This window comes from Echiichthys vipera (genome assembly GCF_963691815.1).
Source record: "Echiichthys vipera genome assembly, chromosome: 6".
NCBI classification, from domain to species: Eukaryota; Metazoa; Chordata; class Actinopteri; order Perciformes; family Trachinidae; genus Echiichthys; species Echiichthys vipera.
This window is the reverse complement of record NC_139831.1, coordinates 12,008,917-12,027,719: the sequence shown is the minus strand read 5'-3', so window position 1 is coordinate 12,027,719 and position 18,803 is coordinate 12,008,917. Positions and strand designations below refer to the sequence as shown.

Here is an 18,803-nt window from a genome sequence, read left to right as displayed (position 1 = left end):
GAGGAGGAGAGTATCTACACTGACATCAGGGTGCTCGGGTTGGATTAACAGTACAAACAGATTCGCTACTTATGCTGATGCAATTTTTGTCTGCTCACTGAGAAATTAATGCCACCTCTAAAGTTGGAAAATAATTCTTTATCTTGGATAACTTTTAAGAAAAAAGCACACAGTTACTTTAAGCTTTTTGGAATATACCTATGCCGTAGGGATCCCATATATAAAAAACTAAAACTGAAAAACTGAAACAATTTTCCGATCTGTCTCTGTGAACTTTCAAGTCTGTTAACTTCTTCCATGACCCGAAGTGACAAACTGTCTCTGCAAAGGTATTGTACTAAAACATATTGGTGGTCGTGTACAAAGATGTCTTACTTCCTTCTTAATAAAGAAAAAACAAATATATATTATGTCAAGAGTTACCAAACTGAAAATGAGGGGCCCCTCCTTTTCATCATTTACCTTCTTACCCCGGCAATATCTTCCGCAAGTACAACATCAGTTTTCACTGTTATGTGGATGACACCCAACTCTACCTCTCCAGTAAACCCACCTCCACCCTCCCACCCTCATCCCTTGCTGACTGCCTAACAGACATGAAATCCTGGTTCTCCTCCAATTTTCTCAAACGAAACAGTGACAAAACAGAGGTTCTCCTCGTAGGTTCCAAATCAACACTATCCAAAACCGACAGTTTCTTCTCCATCGTCTCACCCTCCCCACAGGTCAAGAGTCTGGGTGTCATCCTCGACAGTACTCTATCTTTTCACTCTCATATCAATAACATTACTCGGTCTGCTTATTTTCACCTATGCAACATCAACCGCCTCCGCCCCTCCCTCACCCCCTATACCACTTCTATTCTCGTTCATAGCCTTGTCACTTCTCGCCTCGATTATTGCGATTCTCTCCTCTCTGGTGTCACTCACAAATCCCTCCCTAAACTCCAGTTAGTCCAGAACTCAGCTGCCCGCATCATCACAAGGACCCCATCCATCCACCACATCACCCTCATCCTACAACAGCTCCACTGGCTCCCAATCAAGTTCCGCATTGAATTCAAAATCCTCCTCCTAGCATTTAAGTCCATCAACAGCAAAACAACATATAAAAAATAATAAATATTCTGTACATCACAAAATATATATATGTCTTTTTGTCTATATCCCTGATTATGCCTTTAACAATAACCTCAACTGTTTGATTTTAGATTTCAATCTTGTCTCATTTAATTATTCTAAACATAATTCTCAACTGCATGAAGGTCATTTTATGTGACAATAAACACATTAGATGTTATTCTTCATGGTGACTTCACTGATAGTTTCTTGTGCCCGAATACAAACAGTCTTGTGGTAACTCCCTGTTATTCTTCCATCTGTTAGTATTTCTTGATGGGAAATTCAGCGTTACGTAGGTCATGGCTGCTGCTTCCCCATCCTGCAGGAGATAATTATCACTGTTAGAACAAATTAATACTAGATTTAATATTAAACATTAATTGGGGTGTAAAGTACCCAATATTTGCTGTTTTATATATTAACCAAATCATTAAACAAGGAACGTCTTTTAAGCAGTGAGTCTAGTGTTTTGTTCCAGGCAGTTATTGTGTTTGTCGAGTGTTATTTGAGAAGTTAAAATAATGCAATAGACATTAATTTACAATAACTATGTGATGGCTGTCAAGACTGTCAAGAAGAGTATCGAACATTGAACCACACTCACAGCTGAATTAAGAACTCTTTCATTAAGATGTTTCAGATGTTTTCACTTTATTCACAATATAAATATAAAGATCATGCAATAAGAATTAAAATACATATATTAAAAAATTCTTGTTTTTATCAGGTTTTTGCAATAGTCCCCAATATGCAAAACTTTACAATCAAATTAACAATTTCATTTTGATTTTTAAAAGACTTTCTTGGCCTTTTTATTTCTTAGTAGTGATAGTGAAAACACTTGCTTAAGTGCCCCCTGGGAGCCAAAACGCGCATTAAAGTGCCCTCTAGGAGCCAAAACTTGTGCTTAAGTGCCCTCTTGGAAGCCAAAATGAGTGTTAAAGTGCCCTCTTCCGTGGCGAGTATGCGCTATATGTGCCCTTTTATTTCCTTTTCACCCCTACCCTTTAAAAAGTCTGTGCCCGCCACTGATAGACTGGATGGAAAGCAGGGAGAGAGAGGGGATGATAAGTAGCAAAGGGTTGAATCTTGGTCACTGCAAAGGTTTCTAGGGTTTATTAGATCCTAAATGTAAACTGCTCTAATTCTTTAACCTCTGCACGAAAATGATCTCTCAAATGTCTGCTTGAGGTAAGGCAACTTAATAGACTACGGCCTTTTGGTAATAACTGCGCAGAACTCACATTTGTAACAGTGACGTTTCATCTGGACACAAATGAGGTGCTACACGCAATAAGTGGTTTGTAAAGCTGCATCGATGCAGACTCGCTGTGGGAGGGCTTTATAACCGGCCTCCACATCCCGCTGGGTTGGATTGAGACTCCCATGTGATGTAGTGGCCTAATTGGAATTGGGCCTATGAGTAAGATTGTTCCCTAACCTTATTTATGACTTTATTATTGTAACCATGACGGTCCCCTAACCTTAACGATGTTCTTATTTAACGAAAAAATATATGTCTCGTTCTGGAGGGCATGTACAATTTAATTTGATGTCTAATGTGGAGGACTCATTGGATGGATGCCAGCAGTTGTGATGAGTTCCTGGATAAAGTGTTCCAGCTCAGAGGTCATTTATTTTCCATCTGAAGAAAGTCTTAGTCGTGTCATGTATAATTTTAATCCTGTAAATCAGCATTCACATTCCCAGCATCAATGGCATGTATCCAGTGTAGAATAACCATGTTTTATGATTCAATTCTAGTATTGCATTAGATGATATTTAAATGATATTTACCATATTACTTGGTTGATCCTCAGCTGATCTGTCATGTTCAGCATGATTGTAAGCTTCTGTTAATGTAAGCAAGACATTAGGTTAGTTAAGTTATTTTCATTTCTCATTAATGTTCGTCAGGATCATCAAACATCCACATCACAACCCCCGCTTTAACCTTTCACCGACTTTCATTGCATTACTTGGTGTAGCAAAGCTGAAAAAAAGATGCAGCTGTAAGCGATGAACTCACCTTTGCAATGTTTACAAACTGGCTTTTTAATTATGAAGATAATTAGAGCAGCAATCATAATCACACAACCGGCCAGCAGCATCCCAAGCACAACAACGTACGGCCAAAGCTCTTGTCCTGGAATAGAAAATAGGATAGAAAATTGAGAGATCAACTATCTATTATTTATTAACTACAGTTTAATCTAATTGCTGTTACATGGTTATTAATCTGTTGAAACCTACCTAGGGCTAGAGTTACTTTTTTTTACTTGTTGAGCCATGTTTGATCTGATCTAGTTTAGGTTGTGTATTAGCCATATGCTAAACAAGCATATTTTCAGAAACTTGGGGTTGGCTTTAAAATGAAACCTCATACCTGCATTGGGACCTTACAGTTCTGCTGTTATAAGCTTTGACTCAAAAAAGGGTTTTTAGTCTAACCCTACCCCTACTCCACCAGCAGGGGGATGGGTTTTAACAGATGAATTAAACAGTTGTCTACACTGACTGTGAACTCCTCAGTGGTTTTCACACAGAAAGTGATCATTAACTTCCTATTTTGTATGGTAGGTATGAGAACTTGTTTGCCTTAGACACGTTTTAACTATAACAGGAAAAACTGAAAACAAAACCAGCTTATTGTTCCACAACACCAGTGATTTATTGTCCACTTGACAAATTTTACCACGGGATTAGTGGCATGGATCTTTAGATGGTAAAGTCAGTCTGTTGGTTCGTTGGTATACCACATTTGGCCAGATGGTGGGGTTTTTGGGTTTTGTGTTTTGGCCTGCAACCTTTGAGCTATAAGTCCAAGACATTGGTGGATTATGTGGGTTCAGATGAATATATCCATATAAGCCACCTCTTTTGTGTCTAGATTGATTTTTTTCACCATTTTGAATTGTGTCCAAATAACTTCTTTTTGCTCCAAATTTTGAACCCTCAAAAAGTTGGTACAAAACATTTCTCCAAGCCAAAAAAATAGATAACATTTTGATGTACCATACAGTTTTGCTAATCAGACCCTTGAAGTTGCTGTGAGCAGGGCTTATATTACAAAAAATGTCATATCTCCTGAAAGCTTTGAGCTATTGCAACCAGGTTTGGAGGATGCTAAGATATGATGCATAACTGGCCATGGCAAATTTGTTTTAGGTGGCGCTGTAGTCATCTAACTATAGAGTAAGGAATCTCTGACTATGTATGTCTGAACGGGTATCCATACTGAACAGTTACACACCCCGCAATGAGCCCTGCACTACTCAGGTATAAAGTGTGAAGCTCATATAAAGCTAATTTGTGAATAAAAAAGAAAACAAACACAATCAGTCTCCCATTATGACATGACTTGATGACATCACAAGTTTGAAATTTACTTCTCTTGTTTCTGGCTTTGAGAGAGAGCAGCTCATGTTCTTAAATATTGATTGAACTTTCCTAGGCCGTGGAAATGACATATTGGACATCTGTCCGCGTTTTACACAATCTAATAGAGAGGAACTTTGTAGTGCTAATCAGGTTTCACCAAGAATGTGTCAATAAGTTATTTGCGGCTATGGTTATTGTTTAGGATAGGACAAAAATACTGCAGGAATTGGACGTAAAACATACACACGCACAGGAAAAACAAAGAGAGGAAAAGTAGCAGAGGCAGCTAAACCTCACCAAAGAATGGACTGCACCACATACATGTTGCCATATCAAGTCCACCACTCGTAGCCTGTAAATAGTACGACCCAAGTCAGTGGTTTCGAACCTCCTGATTTGTGACCCTTTATAACACAAACTCCACTCACCACCCCTCCTCAAAGGTTACAAATAGTGAGCACTTCAAACTGATCTAATCTTAATCATTTTAGAGGTTTGGAGAAATAAGAGATCTAAAAATGAATGTCATTTTTTGGAGCAGGAGAATGTTGTTTATCTTTCCTATTGTCAACACTGCACTTAGAAAGCCACAGAATTTTAACAATCAATATAAATGCATTATGATTTTATAAAACACTTTAATACATACTTGTTTCCACTTTAGTTCCTTCCCCAAACAAGATCTCTCCACATGTGACCACAGCACAGAAGTAAGTCCCATCATCAGAGGAGTTCTGTATAGTTTTGGAAAGACTGTAGACACAACTTCTTGCTTTTTCTTTGTCACTGTGAGTGTAAAGGATGCCTGGGTGAGATTCTCCTGATCCAGACCTGAACCAGTACACGCTGTTTTCACCTGGACACTGATCTGCGTTTCCTTTGTTAGTGGACAGAAGTGAACACTGGAGAGTCACTGAGCCGCCCGGTTCAACCGACTCAATCTCTGGACTTTGTTTCACGTAGACAGATTTCTGCTGATTCTTATCATCTGTGTGATTCACAAAAGGGCGGTTAACCAAAGGATATTTTGGTATTAACAAGAAGCAAACAAAGTCATTTAAATAGACATACTTTACCTTTCACAGCCAAAAGTGTGCCGTTAATAAATGACATTACGTATGCCGATCCTGCTTGACAGAAGTATGTTGCTTCATCTTCTTTGCTCACATTTCTGATGTTAAGAACATGCTGAGCGTTCACTGTTGTGACCGTGAATCTTGAGTTGTTAAATTCTTTTTCAAGTGTTAATTTCTCATAAGTTCCCGCTGCAACTGTTTGGATCATATATCCAAACTTCAACTTATACCAGAAAAACAAACCGGCTTCATTCGTAGGGAACTGGCATGTCAGAGTCAAATTATCTCCAAATTTAACTACAGTCAAAGAGATCTGATGAGGAACCTCTGAAGTTTGGATCAGAGCTGAAGAAAAGAGACAAAAAAGTTTAGGACAAAAGAAATATGAAAAATGTATAACGTCAGAAGACAATTAAATACAAATAGTACCTACAAATACATATACAAAAAAAATACATAAAGGCAATACAAAAATATGTCATTGTCACTTTTTGGTATATTTTGCAGTAGTACTCATCTTAAAGTGGAAAAGTTGCACTCACACAATGTAGTTAGAAGAATCAAAGTTGGCAGTCTTCCGATCATTGTGCTACAGCAAGCTTGCACAACTGAGGTCTTCCCCACTCAAATGGAAGATTTAGTCACAAGGTGATCAAGGTTCACAAAATGGAAATCCTACTGATTGGCTGGAACATAGAAAATGCACTTCCTGTTAAATTTTGAAAGCCCATGACCCCTTTTCAGTGAATTTAAGCTCCACATTTTTTTGTTTTTGCAGATAGACTCAATAATGATTCAAAAGCAACATAATCGTGACTGAATGTAATGTGGGATGTGATTAAACATAGTAATACAATCATACATAAATACAGATCAAACTATTTTTAAAGCTGTGTTTTAGTTTCACCATGATGTCCATATTGTCAAGAACAGAACAGAGATAAAACAATGGAGTTGTAGACACAAGAGATTTCTGCTTTATTCATCTTGTATTGTTAATGCAAAACAATAATTAGTGTCAAAGCAAAGGGATCCAATTAATGACAGGTTCATTTGTAGTACTTATAATAATTTCATTTTGATTATGTTAAATACTCATTTGGTCACATTTCTCAATATATGTGATGGAGTTTGGACAGCTCAGGGTTAAAAAAAAACACACACAAAAAAAAAACACAAAGCCGCCTGGAATGTTTGACGTTTGGAGTAAGGAGTACTAAATAGTAGTGGTACATTTATTCAAGTACTGAACTTAATTAAAATGTTGAGTTACTTTGAGGTACTTTGTGGTTTCATTCACATGTTAATGCATCTAAACAACAAATACAGTATAACACCGATAGGGACTTTGATACTTCCCATCAAGGGGACAGAACTCTGTTTCTTTGAAAACAGAATCAGCCTTTGTTCAAGAAACCTAAACTTCCACCACCCTCCTTTGAACTATGCAGAGATCTAACAGTTAACATGTTTTGTCCGACAGTATTTACAGTTTCCTCTACAGAAGAAGCCACAAGTTCTTCGCAATTCTCTGAGAGGTGAGAAATCGTGGTCGAGGGAGAAAAGTGTGCATATATTGTCTAACAGGTGATATAGTGTTAAGGCCTTTTTGCAATATATTTAAAAATCCATCATAGCCCAAAATACAGGTCATGTTTTCCAGTAGGGCAACAGACTAGCACAGTATTTTTAACTATGTTAGCGTCATAGCTCTACGGAGGCGAATTTCAAGCGCCCGACTTTGGTCCAGACTGAAATATTTCAACTATTGGACATATTGTCATTGCATTTGAACATACTGTAGATTAATGGTCCCCACAAAAAGAAACCTACCAAAATTGGTGATCACTCGATTTCTCGTCTAGCGTCACCGTCCGATCAAAATGAAATAAGGAAACATTTGCCTACTACCTTTGTGTTAAACTAATGACATTCCACTTTTGAAAAGTAAAGTGAGAATACAGTTGTACGGGAATGGAGACAAGGCTGTTCATGCAGATGCTCTAACCAACATGGAGGTTGCAGTGACAAGAACATGACCCTTCACTGGCTCTCCCACAAATAATAACAAAAAATAACAGTGCAATGCGAGTCTAGCAGAAAACCTACAGAAGGCAAAACTTAAGTAACTGTTTTGGTGGTAAACCGCTTTTTCCCTAGTACCATCCGAGCAACCTAGGCCTATGTTTAGCTTGTATGCCATTATCCTGATGTAAATTTGGTTCAATTTGTCAACATCCTCATGATAATAGTTACTAAAATTGCAACTGTGCTGGGGACTGTTACAGATAAAGTTAAATTTGTGTTTTACTGAGGCTTCCTTTTGAGTGATGCAGTTAACACAGACCTGTGATACTAGCTCCTCCTCACATCAGCACACCAGGAAGCCAGCATTGTGCTTTGATGATACAAGCTCACTGTATATGTGTCCATTGGTGGGCTTTACCACTTCAGAGCAGATACGTCATCTTCTCATCTCAGTTCGTTTGAGAGATGCTTATGTGTGTTGCGTAAATAAAGCAAGACTGAAGTGACCTATTTGCAATGGTCTTTCCTTTAAAAATACAAATACCACTGATTTCTAATGTTTAATCTGATAGTTTCATGTACATGATCATCAACGAACCTGTAATAATGAATTTAGGAACTAACTTTCAAATTACACTTAACTTAACATATATGCACATTAATTGAGTAGATACATTTAAAGCCTCAATGGCTGCATGAGGCATAACATTCAATATGCTCATGAGTTGAGTGAAATGTGTAACTTTGACCGGATTTAAGTGCACCAGTAACCCACACACTGTTGTAAAATTGTACTAGAGGGGTATTTTAAGTATGACTTGCTACAAGAGCAAATAACAAAGTTGGAAAAAATTAAATTCATGTAAAATAAATTTACATTATTTAACCTATTGCACCTTATTTCCTCCTGTTCTTTATTCTTTGAATAATTGGGTCAAATCTGGGATTTATTCTTATTGCGCAATTTATATTAGTGGCTTCCTAAAGTTTTGTCAGAATACTGCAGAGAGCAAAAGAGTCTTGGAAATAGTTTCTGAAATGCTAAAAATATATTTTTTTAAACATGTAGCTCCTTAAAAATAGTTTGTTTGAATCATCATAGGTCTTTTTTTATATCGCAGCACTGTGGTATTTGCATGTGGATTCCTGTTAAACAGCAAACAAAGCCACATGCAGCGGTTGAGCTGTGAGATGAAGGCTGTGGCTGCCCATTTCTCTGCTTTTACAGACTGCCACGCATGTTTACTCAGAATGTACATGACTTTGGACATCAACAGGATATGTAGCTTGGGGACAAGGCCTGCGCTGGCTAAATTTAGTAACAACAGTTAACATGATAGTTTTGGTTTCTTCCTTCCTGGATGTGTACTTGTTTACTTCAATCGATTTCTAAAACATAACCACTCCTCCACAGTTTTCTTTAAATAGTTTGTAAATACTTGTCTCACCTTGGTATTAAAATCATTTCAAACATTTAAACCAAATGCAGTGTCATAAGATGTTTCATGATGCATTTTGTAAAATTCAAAGTTTACGTGATCAAAGAAATCAACTTCTCACCAACATTTTTTTCGTTTCACCAACATGAAATAGCAACAATTGAACTAGAAGCCACTGGGGGCTCAAATGATGATATTCACTTACAACCAGATATCTGTTTTTTGTGTGGTTGAGCAGATAAGAGAGAGGACACGGACGACGATACCACCAACCAGGCTGAATACTGGCGGTTTCATCAGCGGTGGGTGTAGGGCAGTAAAAACCAATCTTCAAACCAAACCAGATATTTGGGTTTGATGAAAAATTTGAGATCATAACAAATGTCACTAGTGCAAGTGTTAAAGTCTCATATACATACAGTATTTTATCCAGGGCATCAAAAAAGCAGAAGAATACTTTTCTTTTTTAACTTTCCTCGAACATTAAAATGGGTATCCATATTCAAATCCTTTGCACACCGCATTCATATTTTGTGTCCGAAATCGTTGCACGCTAAGAAATAAATACGACCTCACGTTGCTTCAATTACGTTTACACATCGACTCCTACACTTTTGTGCGTCATCAAAGTTTTCAGATGAGGTTTGATTTTCCGTGTTTTTTGGGGGGGTTTTGCAGCCACTGAACATGCAAACAGTCTCAGTCTCTCATCATAAACGCTTCTTGACAAATCTCGAGATTGTGGCAGGTGATTGAAGAAGAGCTTGATATTGGAGATAATATTGATGGCAAAAGAAAGGATGTAGTGATTGTGCTCTAGGAAGCTAAACGATAGCTTCTCCCTGATTTCATTCATTAATCAGACCTGTTTGGAAATAGTGTTATTTATTGCATAATAAAAGTCATCAGTCTCAGTAATTATCTGATGACAGTTTAAAAAGAATCAGGCCTTAAAATTGGAAAAATTAGTGGCTTCAAAAGATCAAGGTTGTACACTAGACAGTTTCAACTTCTTTAACATTTTGGAAAATATGTTGTGTTGGGTAAGAAGGTAGGAGGGTTGAGTCAACCGGGTCAGAGGAAAAAGGTGTGTGAGTATAAAGAGCAGCAGATGTCACAAAGAAAAACAAAGTACACGTGGGTGAGGCCAGTGACTTAGCAACACTCTCCCTTTCCACAACAACTAAGGAAGAAGAAAACCACATGTGTGATAAAAGCATCAACCAACGAATCTCATGTGAAGTACTAGACATTACCATCATGTGGACGATGAGACAATGGGCCCCTGGACGTAGACACGTCAGAGGCTTCCCACCCTGTACGCAGAAACAAGACACCCACACTGATTGAATCCACTTTTAGGCATGTTGCGCCTCCTTGTGGACATTTTGTGGTTGCTTGTCAGGCTCTCTGTGTTCAGCTCTCAGTACTTTTGTAGTTTCTAACTGACTGTGTTGTTTAAAGTTTAGTGTCTCTCATGTTTATACGTTCAGATATCTGTTTTATTTTACTCTCATGTTCACGTTCAGTCGTCTCGGAGCAGTTTTAACTACTACCAATGAAAACCCAACATTTCCTGATTTTATTGCTTCGAAATAAAAGCTGTTGACTAAGAACGTAACAGTGAAGAATTTACAGGAAATTAAATGTGTTTAGAAGCAGCTGTTTGACCACTCTCTCTTCTTCTAAATAGAAAGAGCTTGCATTGCAATGTCAGAACAGGAATGTCTGTAGTCCTACATGTTTGTGAATTCAAGTACATTTAATGAAACGGAAAATATAAACAACTAAATTACAAAGAAATACACATAGCTACTACAGAGCCAATGCCACGCCACTGAGGACGCACCTAGAAGCGAGGAAAAGGCCATTAAGCTTTGTTCATATTACAAGCAAATGTGGATTTATTTTGCTCTCCTGTGACACAGACAAGATTTGCTCATGCTCAACTATCAGCACTGCTTTTTTCAGGGGGTGTGTTTCACGTTTGACTTTAATCAGAGCAGAAGTTGGTTAATATTAACCACAGTTATCAACTCATACATGCAGCTATGTTAATTTGAAGATACATTTCCTGCCACCACACCTTGTTTGTCTGTGTCTACAATGAGCCAGTTAACACCTGCTAGGGCCAATCCCTTTTCTATGAGGGTTTACACTCCCTCTGTGCTCTCAGAGAGCACAAGTGGTACATGAGAAAGGACAGATTACACATTTGAATCAGAATCATGACAAAGCACTGGCGCAGGGTGTATCAGCTGGGTTTCTGGCTCCTCCAGACTCTTAATGTTGCAGCTTTTAATCTGGACACCCAGAGTGTGCTGCAGAGGAACGGAGATCCAGGAAGCCTGTTTGGATTTTCTGTTGCCTTCCACCAGCAGCTGAACCCGTCCAGAAAGAACCTGTGAGTGAAAGTCATTTGATTTACGTTTTGAGTAAATTGAATCAAATTCTGTGTTCAACCAGTTGAGGTATTTTTCTGCAGATTGCTGGTTGGAGCTCCACTATCAAAACACCAGAACCAAGTGAATGTTACAGGTGTTGTTTACCAGTGTGATCTTACTGTGACGGCCAAGCACTGCCAGCCCATTGAGTTTGATAATGAAGGTTTGTCTGCCTGTTTTATCTGAAACTGCATTAGTCATCTTGTGATTTGATCACTTTTAGATACTTTATTTTAGTATATTCATGCTAGTGATACTCTTGACTCCACTGCATGTATTTCACAGGTGGACTTCGTTTTCAAGATGCGATTTTATATCAGAAACATTTGATATCCTTATAAAATAAAATGCCGGGGTTATAACAGTAGTTCTGAACCTTTTTAGCTCATTACTGCTGAAAAAAAAATCTACTTGGGAGCTGTTGTCACAAGTTTCACATGTCACTCTTCCACCAAAAGTGATTTTTCCTCTAAACTCACCATTATTTACTTGTTTTCATTTGAACAACTGTTTTAGGCCCATAAAGTTAAAATGATCCAGTATTTCACACAAAAAATCAAAGATGAGAAAAAAGTCCATAAGATAAATACAGATTTGTGTTGCAGGACGTGGGTGGTTGGAGGGGCCCGACCCATAAGGAGTCAGTTGACTGAACAAACATTATGAAATAGTTCAAACTAGCTCAACCTCGACCAGCTACAAGAGTGTATCGCTCAGTATTAACAATCTCAAAAGGACATTTATGACTATATCCATCACAGGGGACATTTTACTGCATGAATACTTTTACTTTTGGTACTTTAAGTACATTTTGCAGATAATACTCCATTACTCGAACAGGCTTTAAATGCAGGACTTGTTTTACTATTGTAATATTGGTGCTTTTTAACTTAAAGATCTAAGTAGTACTTCTACTGAATGTAATGAACTGTGAGCTCAACTTGTTTCTTTTTCCAGAGTTCCTCGATAGTAAAGGCATCAACAACCAGTGGATGGGCGTCAGAGTGACGAGCCAAGGTCCTGGTAAAAATGTACTGGTAAGCAAAACTCTCCAAATTTAAATCATTTTTAAAAATCTGTCACAAGTCAAGTGGCAATTTGTTATCTATACCTTGTAGACTTGTGCTCATCGATACCAGCAGTGGAGCCCGAGCCCAAGCCTTTATGTCCATCGCTTGGTGACGGGTCAGTGCTACCTCTTAGGAGATGACCTGCAGGTCGGGAAGGAAGAGAGGACGTGGAGGAGGGTAGTTTGTGATTCTGAGCACCTGACCAGACGTCAAAAGGACCAGGACTGGTTTGCATACTGCCAACAAGGTCATGGAGCATCTTTTGCAAAGGACAACACATCTCTGATATTTGGAGCACCAGGAGCGTATCAGTGGAAAGGTAAAATAAGCAGCACCTCGGGTGATTGTTTCATCAGTAGTTAACACACATGTGCTGTACAGTATATGCCTAGTCATTACAGACATATTGGTAATGAGCTTCATCTTTTATTGTATATTGAGAAACAGACACATTTAAAGTTTAAAATCAGTTGTTTTTTAGTTGAAAAGAACCAGTAGCATTTTATCTTATCTGTTAATGTGTACTAAAAATTGTAATTTTATAAAAAGGCAAAAAAGTCCTATAGCTGTGTTCTTAAAATGTGACTCAAACATAGTAAGTAAATAGTGCATTTGTCTATGAAACAATATAAATGCACTTGCAGTGGATGGGCGTTAAAACAATGTTAAAATATTTTTCCCTAAAATAAAATCTTGTTTTCCACATGATGCAGCCTTTGAAGTTTTGTTTTGTTATCGTTTGCTGTTTAAAGGAATCGTACGAATGGAGCTCTTGGACAACCTGGACATCTCAAGTGCAGATCCTCGTGAGACTGGAGATATCGACCAGTTTAACACTGAACTCATTCCTCTCCAGATAAACAGCTACCTGGGTCAGTTTCTAGTTTCGTCTGAATCTGTACTTAAAAAGTTTCTTTATTCTTTTTTATAAGGCAAAGCTCTCGATCTACCGGTCAATCTTGGTTCCTGCTCATGAAAGCTGGGTCATGACCGAAAGAATGAGGTTGCAGGTACAAGCAGCTGAAATGGGTTTTCTCATGTCAGTGGCTGGAGTCTCCCTTAGAGATAGGGCGAGAAGTTCAGCCATCTCTACTCCAGCGGAGTAGAGCCGCTGCTCCTTTGCGTTGAAAGGAGCCAGTTGAGTTGGTTAAGGCATCTAGTAAGGATGCCCCCTGGGCGCCTCCCTAGGGAGGTCTTCCAGGTACGTCCAACTGGAAGAGGCCTCGGGTAAGACCCAGGACCAGGTGGAGAGATTATATCTCCACACTGGCCTGGGAACGCGAATGTGGCCTGGGAAAGGGAAGTTTGGGGTCCCCTGCTAGATCGGCTGCCCCCGCGACCCGACCCCGGATAAGCGGTTGAAGATGAGTTAGTGATGAGTGAGTGATAATTTTGTCATGAACGGTACAGAGATAACACACAAAACGGGTATACCCAATGCAGACACGGACACGGAGTAAAAGTACAAACAAATATATAATGAACTACAAACAAAACGCAAACACTACAGGGTAAACAGGTAATACAAATGACGAGACGGTCGAGGGAAAAACAGGAATGAGGAGACGACAGAAATCAGGGAGACGGACAAGGAAACAGGAACACGGGAAACTACAGAGAAAACAGAAAACAAAACACGATTAGAATATACTTAACGACGGGAGAGTGATAATCACAACGAGAAAAGGAATGCCAATCCGGGGGGAATAGTTTTACCAATGAAGGAATACAATGGTCCGGCGCTGCATGCCTGTCAGCTCAGGGTATTAGTAGTAGACCAGGTGATCAGTGTAACAGGCTGCAGCCTGGGGGAATGCCTACTGGACCTAGACGACAGGAAACGAGAGGGACACAAAGATGCAGGGAAACACAGACAGAGGGAGACAAACTCACAAAAAAAGAACAAGAGGAGGATACTGACAGAGCAGAGTCTTGACAAATTTATTTGTAAAAAGTTAATTTTCTGTCCTCCAGGATTCTCCACTGACTCTGGTATGGCCCTCATCAGACAGGGTGAGCTGATCATCGTATCAGGAGCACCCAGAGGAGGTTTCAGCGGCCAGGTGACATTTCTTAAGGCAGACCCTGTTGCACAGAGAAGTTTGTCCGTGGAGTTAGTCCTCTCTGGTCCGGGCCTGGCCTCCTCCTTTGGCTACGATGTGGCAGTGGTGGATCTCAATAGTGATGGGTAGTCTATTCAAATACTTGATTTGCGTCTTGCATGGTTGCTCAGTCCATCAATCAAAGTAAAATCATGTGATAATTCATGAGCATTAAGACAAAAAAAGGCCCCTAAACAGTCAAAAGTGAATAGCCACTTTTCCATGGAATTTGCAGAAGTTAGGATGATCCTTGGTGACCATCTGTTGACCTTCCAGCACCTTGAACCTACCTCTGTTGTGGTTCAAGGTGACATGTGTTTTGTAAATAAAAACCTCTACTTTACTTTGCCATGTAGCAAGACCATATCCAAATCTGGGAAGATTGCCATGAAATGTACTGACCACATTCATGTCCCCCAGAGGAAAACTGGTCGCCAGAAAAAAATTGGCATTGTACATTTTTGCAAACCACAGAAACTTCAATTTTTTTAAAAACATTTTTTGACAGGGTCAGGGCGGTCATATATCTGTGGTTTGCAGAAACATGAAATGCTTAGTTTGATTCTGCTGACTGGGTTGCCAAAGGATACACCATTTAGATTCAGGGCCTTTTTTTCACACCGCAAGATATTAAACATTTTTAGCCATATTAGTAAGAATCTAGAACTATGAATAAAACAAACTTTACACAGGCACACAAATTACATCACATAAACTTTAGTAAACTATTCATATCACTATTTCAGCCTTCTGCCAACTGTCTCCCTGTTTTTTATATTTATTATGAGACTGTGTTTCTGTTTCGTTTTCTTTTGGGTATGTGCAGGTGGGATGACCTGGCTGTAGGAGCACCGGAGTTCTTTGTTAAAGATGGATTGGTTGGAGGAGCAGTATACATTTATATCAACAGCAAAGGAAAAAACTGGGCAAAGATTGTTCCAACTCAACTTCGTGGACATAAAGACTCCATGTTCGGCCTCGCAGTGGAAAACATAGGAGACATCAATCAAGATGGTTACGGAGGTTGTGCCATTTTATTGTCAAATATATCATGCACTGACATAACTGCACTGTGTTGATCTTTAAATAGCCACTTTATAGTTGCCCCTTTAAAGTAACTTTTGATTGACAGCGGCCTCTGTGGACATAAGCAGCAGCTAAAGCGTTTGGTACTAATGCTAAAACATAGTGGCGGATAAGGAACCCTTGAGCGGCGGTATGAAATGCTTGGCTGTAGTTTGTACTTTATTTTGGATTCACTTACTGTTTTTGCAATAGGCAATACATTTTGAGTTGCCATAGCAGGAAAAGCACTGGTGTCCTGCTGTGAGAGTGACAGTGAGACATCATGCACGGTACTCAGAACCTGAAATCAAAGCTACTCAATGGAATTCAGCCATGATTAATTGCATTATTTACAACAAGACAAGAATGTCTTCTATGGAAAAAAGTCCTATTCATGTTGTTGCCCCTCGTCTCTTTATGTTAATCTTTGACAGATATTGCCGTGGGGGCACCATATGATGGTTCAGGTCGAGTCTACCTTTACTACGGCTCATCAGATGGAATAAACAAAAAGCCAGCGCAGGTGAGGTTCTTATGTAAAGGTCATTAGTTTAAATCTGTGGTTGGAAATATTTAGACAGCAAAAACATACATTTTAAATTACATTCCCATATTTTGACCTCCTCAGATACTCTCATCGGGATCCAAAGAAGTTACTCTGTTTGGATATTCTCTGTCTGGTAACTTGGACGTGGATGAAAATCAGTACCCTGATCTGGCTGTTGGATCTCTGTCTGACTCCGTGTTTGTGTTCAGGTAAAACCCGATGTTATAGTTTTCATCTCTTTGTCTGTCCTTGTGTCCTTTATGTCAATTTGCGTCTTTTCCTTTAACCTATGCTTACTTCCTGTATTAGCCCATCTTGGGTAGTGCACATGCCACCATGTTCTTAAGGACTTGCCTGCTTAAATCAAGGTTAAATAAAAAATAAAGTAGCACCGTGTAGACACTTTTTGGCTTTGTTATCTATTGGCATCAGGACTGAAACATTATTTTTTTTAAAGTTTTACGTTTCTAACAACTATTATGTCTCATCGTGACAAGTCATAAACCAGTGAATCAGTTCATTTTTTGTTTTTTTCAGAGCGAGGCCAGTGGTCAGTGTCAGCAGCTCTCTGAAGGTAACACCAACTGAAATAGACATCACAAACAAACAATGTGATAAACGTACATGGTAAGGTGTCCGAAATCACAAACGTCAACACAATCCAACTGTAACCTTATTGGCTTTTGATCCAGTGTGACTTTGCACAAACTTCTTTCAAGTTATTTTGCAGTTCAGGCATGCTTTACCTACTCAGCACATCCAGCATCATTTAACCATCATCTGAGTAAGTTTACTTATTGTCAGATCAGTTCAATTGTTTTTTCGCTGCTTATATTTTGTGTCATATATATATGTATATATATATATATATATATATACATATATATATATATATATATATACACATTACAGGGGTACTTTTTCATCGCTATAGTGCAAAAGTTAGATATTTGCTCAACAAAGTAATACTGTCAAATTTACGGTAATTAGGTTTTTTGTTTTTCAATAGACAGACATAAATTTAGAATCAAATATTTTAAACAAAAAGCTATTATTTGCATTGATATTAGTTGCCGGTATTACTTACTAGTTGAGAAGTTGTTGCTGTAATAATGATGGTAGTTGATGTTGTAATGTTAGTGGCAGTGGTGATAGTAGTGGTTTGTCAGTATAACTATACTTAAATAGCAATAGTGGGTACAGGTTACAGTACAAGTATCAGTTCATCTAACCGCACATTTCCCTCACAGTGCTCAACTACACTTTTGAGGCTGATGCCGAGAGGAGAAGAGCGAGGCATCCTCCCAGAGTGGATTTTCTGAAGTCGTCTCAAGGAAAACTGGAGCTGCCTGGACAGAAGATAGAAATCTGTACTGACACCCAACTCCGACTTCTGGTACTGTTTCATTGGTGTTTTTTAATGGGTCATAGAGGGACATTGCACAGACTGTTCACATGAAACCTAAATAAAACTTGTGTTCCAGCGTGATATCAAGGACAAGCTGCACAATATCCCTGTCTCCGTCACTGTGTCTCTGTTGAGCTCCAGTCAGACAACCAGGATGAGTGCAGATCTGCCCATCCTTACTCCTGTCCTCAACCTCTTCCAGCAAAAGAGCACCGTCTCAGAGGTACGTGTGTCTGTCTGTAACCGTCTGTATACCTCTTTGTCAGTAGGGAATGCGTCTATTTGTGTGAGATATATGAATTGAAAGCTTTGATAACTTTAAAAATGTAATGACACAATTTCTGTTCTGTTGTTTATCACAGATTGTTTTCATAAACAAGGGTTGCGGCAGGGACAACCTTTGCCAAAGTAACCTGGATTTACAGTACAAGTTCTGCTCCAGAAAAATGCAAAATAATCAAGATGTTTTCGAATCACTCGTCAGGTATGGCCAAAAAAACAAGTTGTGTATTCAAAAACTAATCCTGTCAAAACCCCACTGATTTTCATACAAAACTAATGTCAATACAATGCATGCTGTTTATCCTGTCTAAAGGTAAAAGATAGATTTACTGCGTCCTTGCTTAACTTTAATAGAACTATCTCAGTTAATAAATTATTATGGGTATTGTTAGGGAGCATTTGTTGTGGTGCTAGAAAGAATACAAAATGCCAGAGTCCTCTATGTCTGATACTGAAGGAGTTGAATTATTCTTGATCAAGGAGAAACAGATGAGTCGTCAACACAAAGTAATGCGTGAAGCCACCTCGACTCTAAGGCAACAGCAAAGATCAGATTCTTATAGCAAGAGATGTGCTAATATCTCATTGCATAAACATGACATTAGGGTGTGTCTGGGACCTGCAAAGAAAAAGATTGGAGACACCCAAAGTAGAATATGGCCTTAAATTCTCCCTATCAGGTATTATGTAAACAGCCGTGTTTGAGCTCACATGTGCATAGGTAACTACCATATCAGCTATGCTAGTCTTATTAAGGATGTCGGGATTAACCACTTTTGCTATAACCGACAACTTAATGGTTTCATAACCACCACTATCTGTGTTGTGCTGATCCTGCAT

At 38.8% G+C, this 18,803-nt stretch overlaps 2 protein-coding genes across 2 annotated transcripts in view; one reads left to right on the top strand and one right to left on the bottom strand.

Moving 5' to 3' along the window:
- Positions 1-5,140: 5,140 nt before the first annotated feature.
- Positions 5,141-5,786, bottom strand: LOC310947958 (uncharacterized protein; the record flags this gene model as incomplete). Its single annotated transcript, XM_083914946.1, has 2 exons — positions 5,141-5,490; positions 5,579-5,786. 2 exons carry the CDS (start codon positions 5,784-5,786, stop codon positions 5,141-5,143), a joined length of 558 nt encoding a protein of 185 aa, XP_083771072.1.
- Positions 5,787-11,273: 5,487 nt separating this feature from the next.
- LOC310947957 (integrin alpha-6-like) overlaps positions 11,274-18,803 on the top strand; it is a gene marked incomplete at both ends in the record, with an annotated part of 13,331 nt that continues 5,801 nt past the window's right edge. Inside the window, 14 exons of the mRNA XM_083914945.1 lie at positions 11,274-11,449; positions 11,531-11,652; positions 12,447-12,526; positions 12,608-12,878; positions 13,312-13,431; positions 14,534-14,747; positions 15,488-15,684; positions 16,161-16,249; positions 16,355-16,482; positions 16,811-16,900; positions 16,993-17,057; positions 17,524-17,669; positions 17,758-17,904; positions 18,044-18,165. Of these exons, the coding sequence (XP_083771071.1) occupies positions 11,274-11,449; positions 11,531-11,652; positions 12,447-12,526; positions 12,608-12,878; positions 13,312-13,431; positions 14,534-14,747; positions 15,488-15,684; positions 16,161-16,249; positions 16,355-16,482; positions 16,811-16,900; positions 16,993-17,057; positions 17,524-17,669; positions 17,758-17,904; positions 18,044-18,165 (1,967 nt within the window). The remainder of the gene's footprint in view (positions 11,450-11,530; positions 11,653-12,446; positions 12,527-12,607; positions 12,879-13,311; positions 13,432-14,533; positions 14,748-15,487; positions 15,685-16,160; positions 16,250-16,354; positions 16,483-16,810; positions 16,901-16,992; positions 17,058-17,523; positions 17,670-17,757; positions 17,905-18,043; positions 18,166-18,803) is intronic.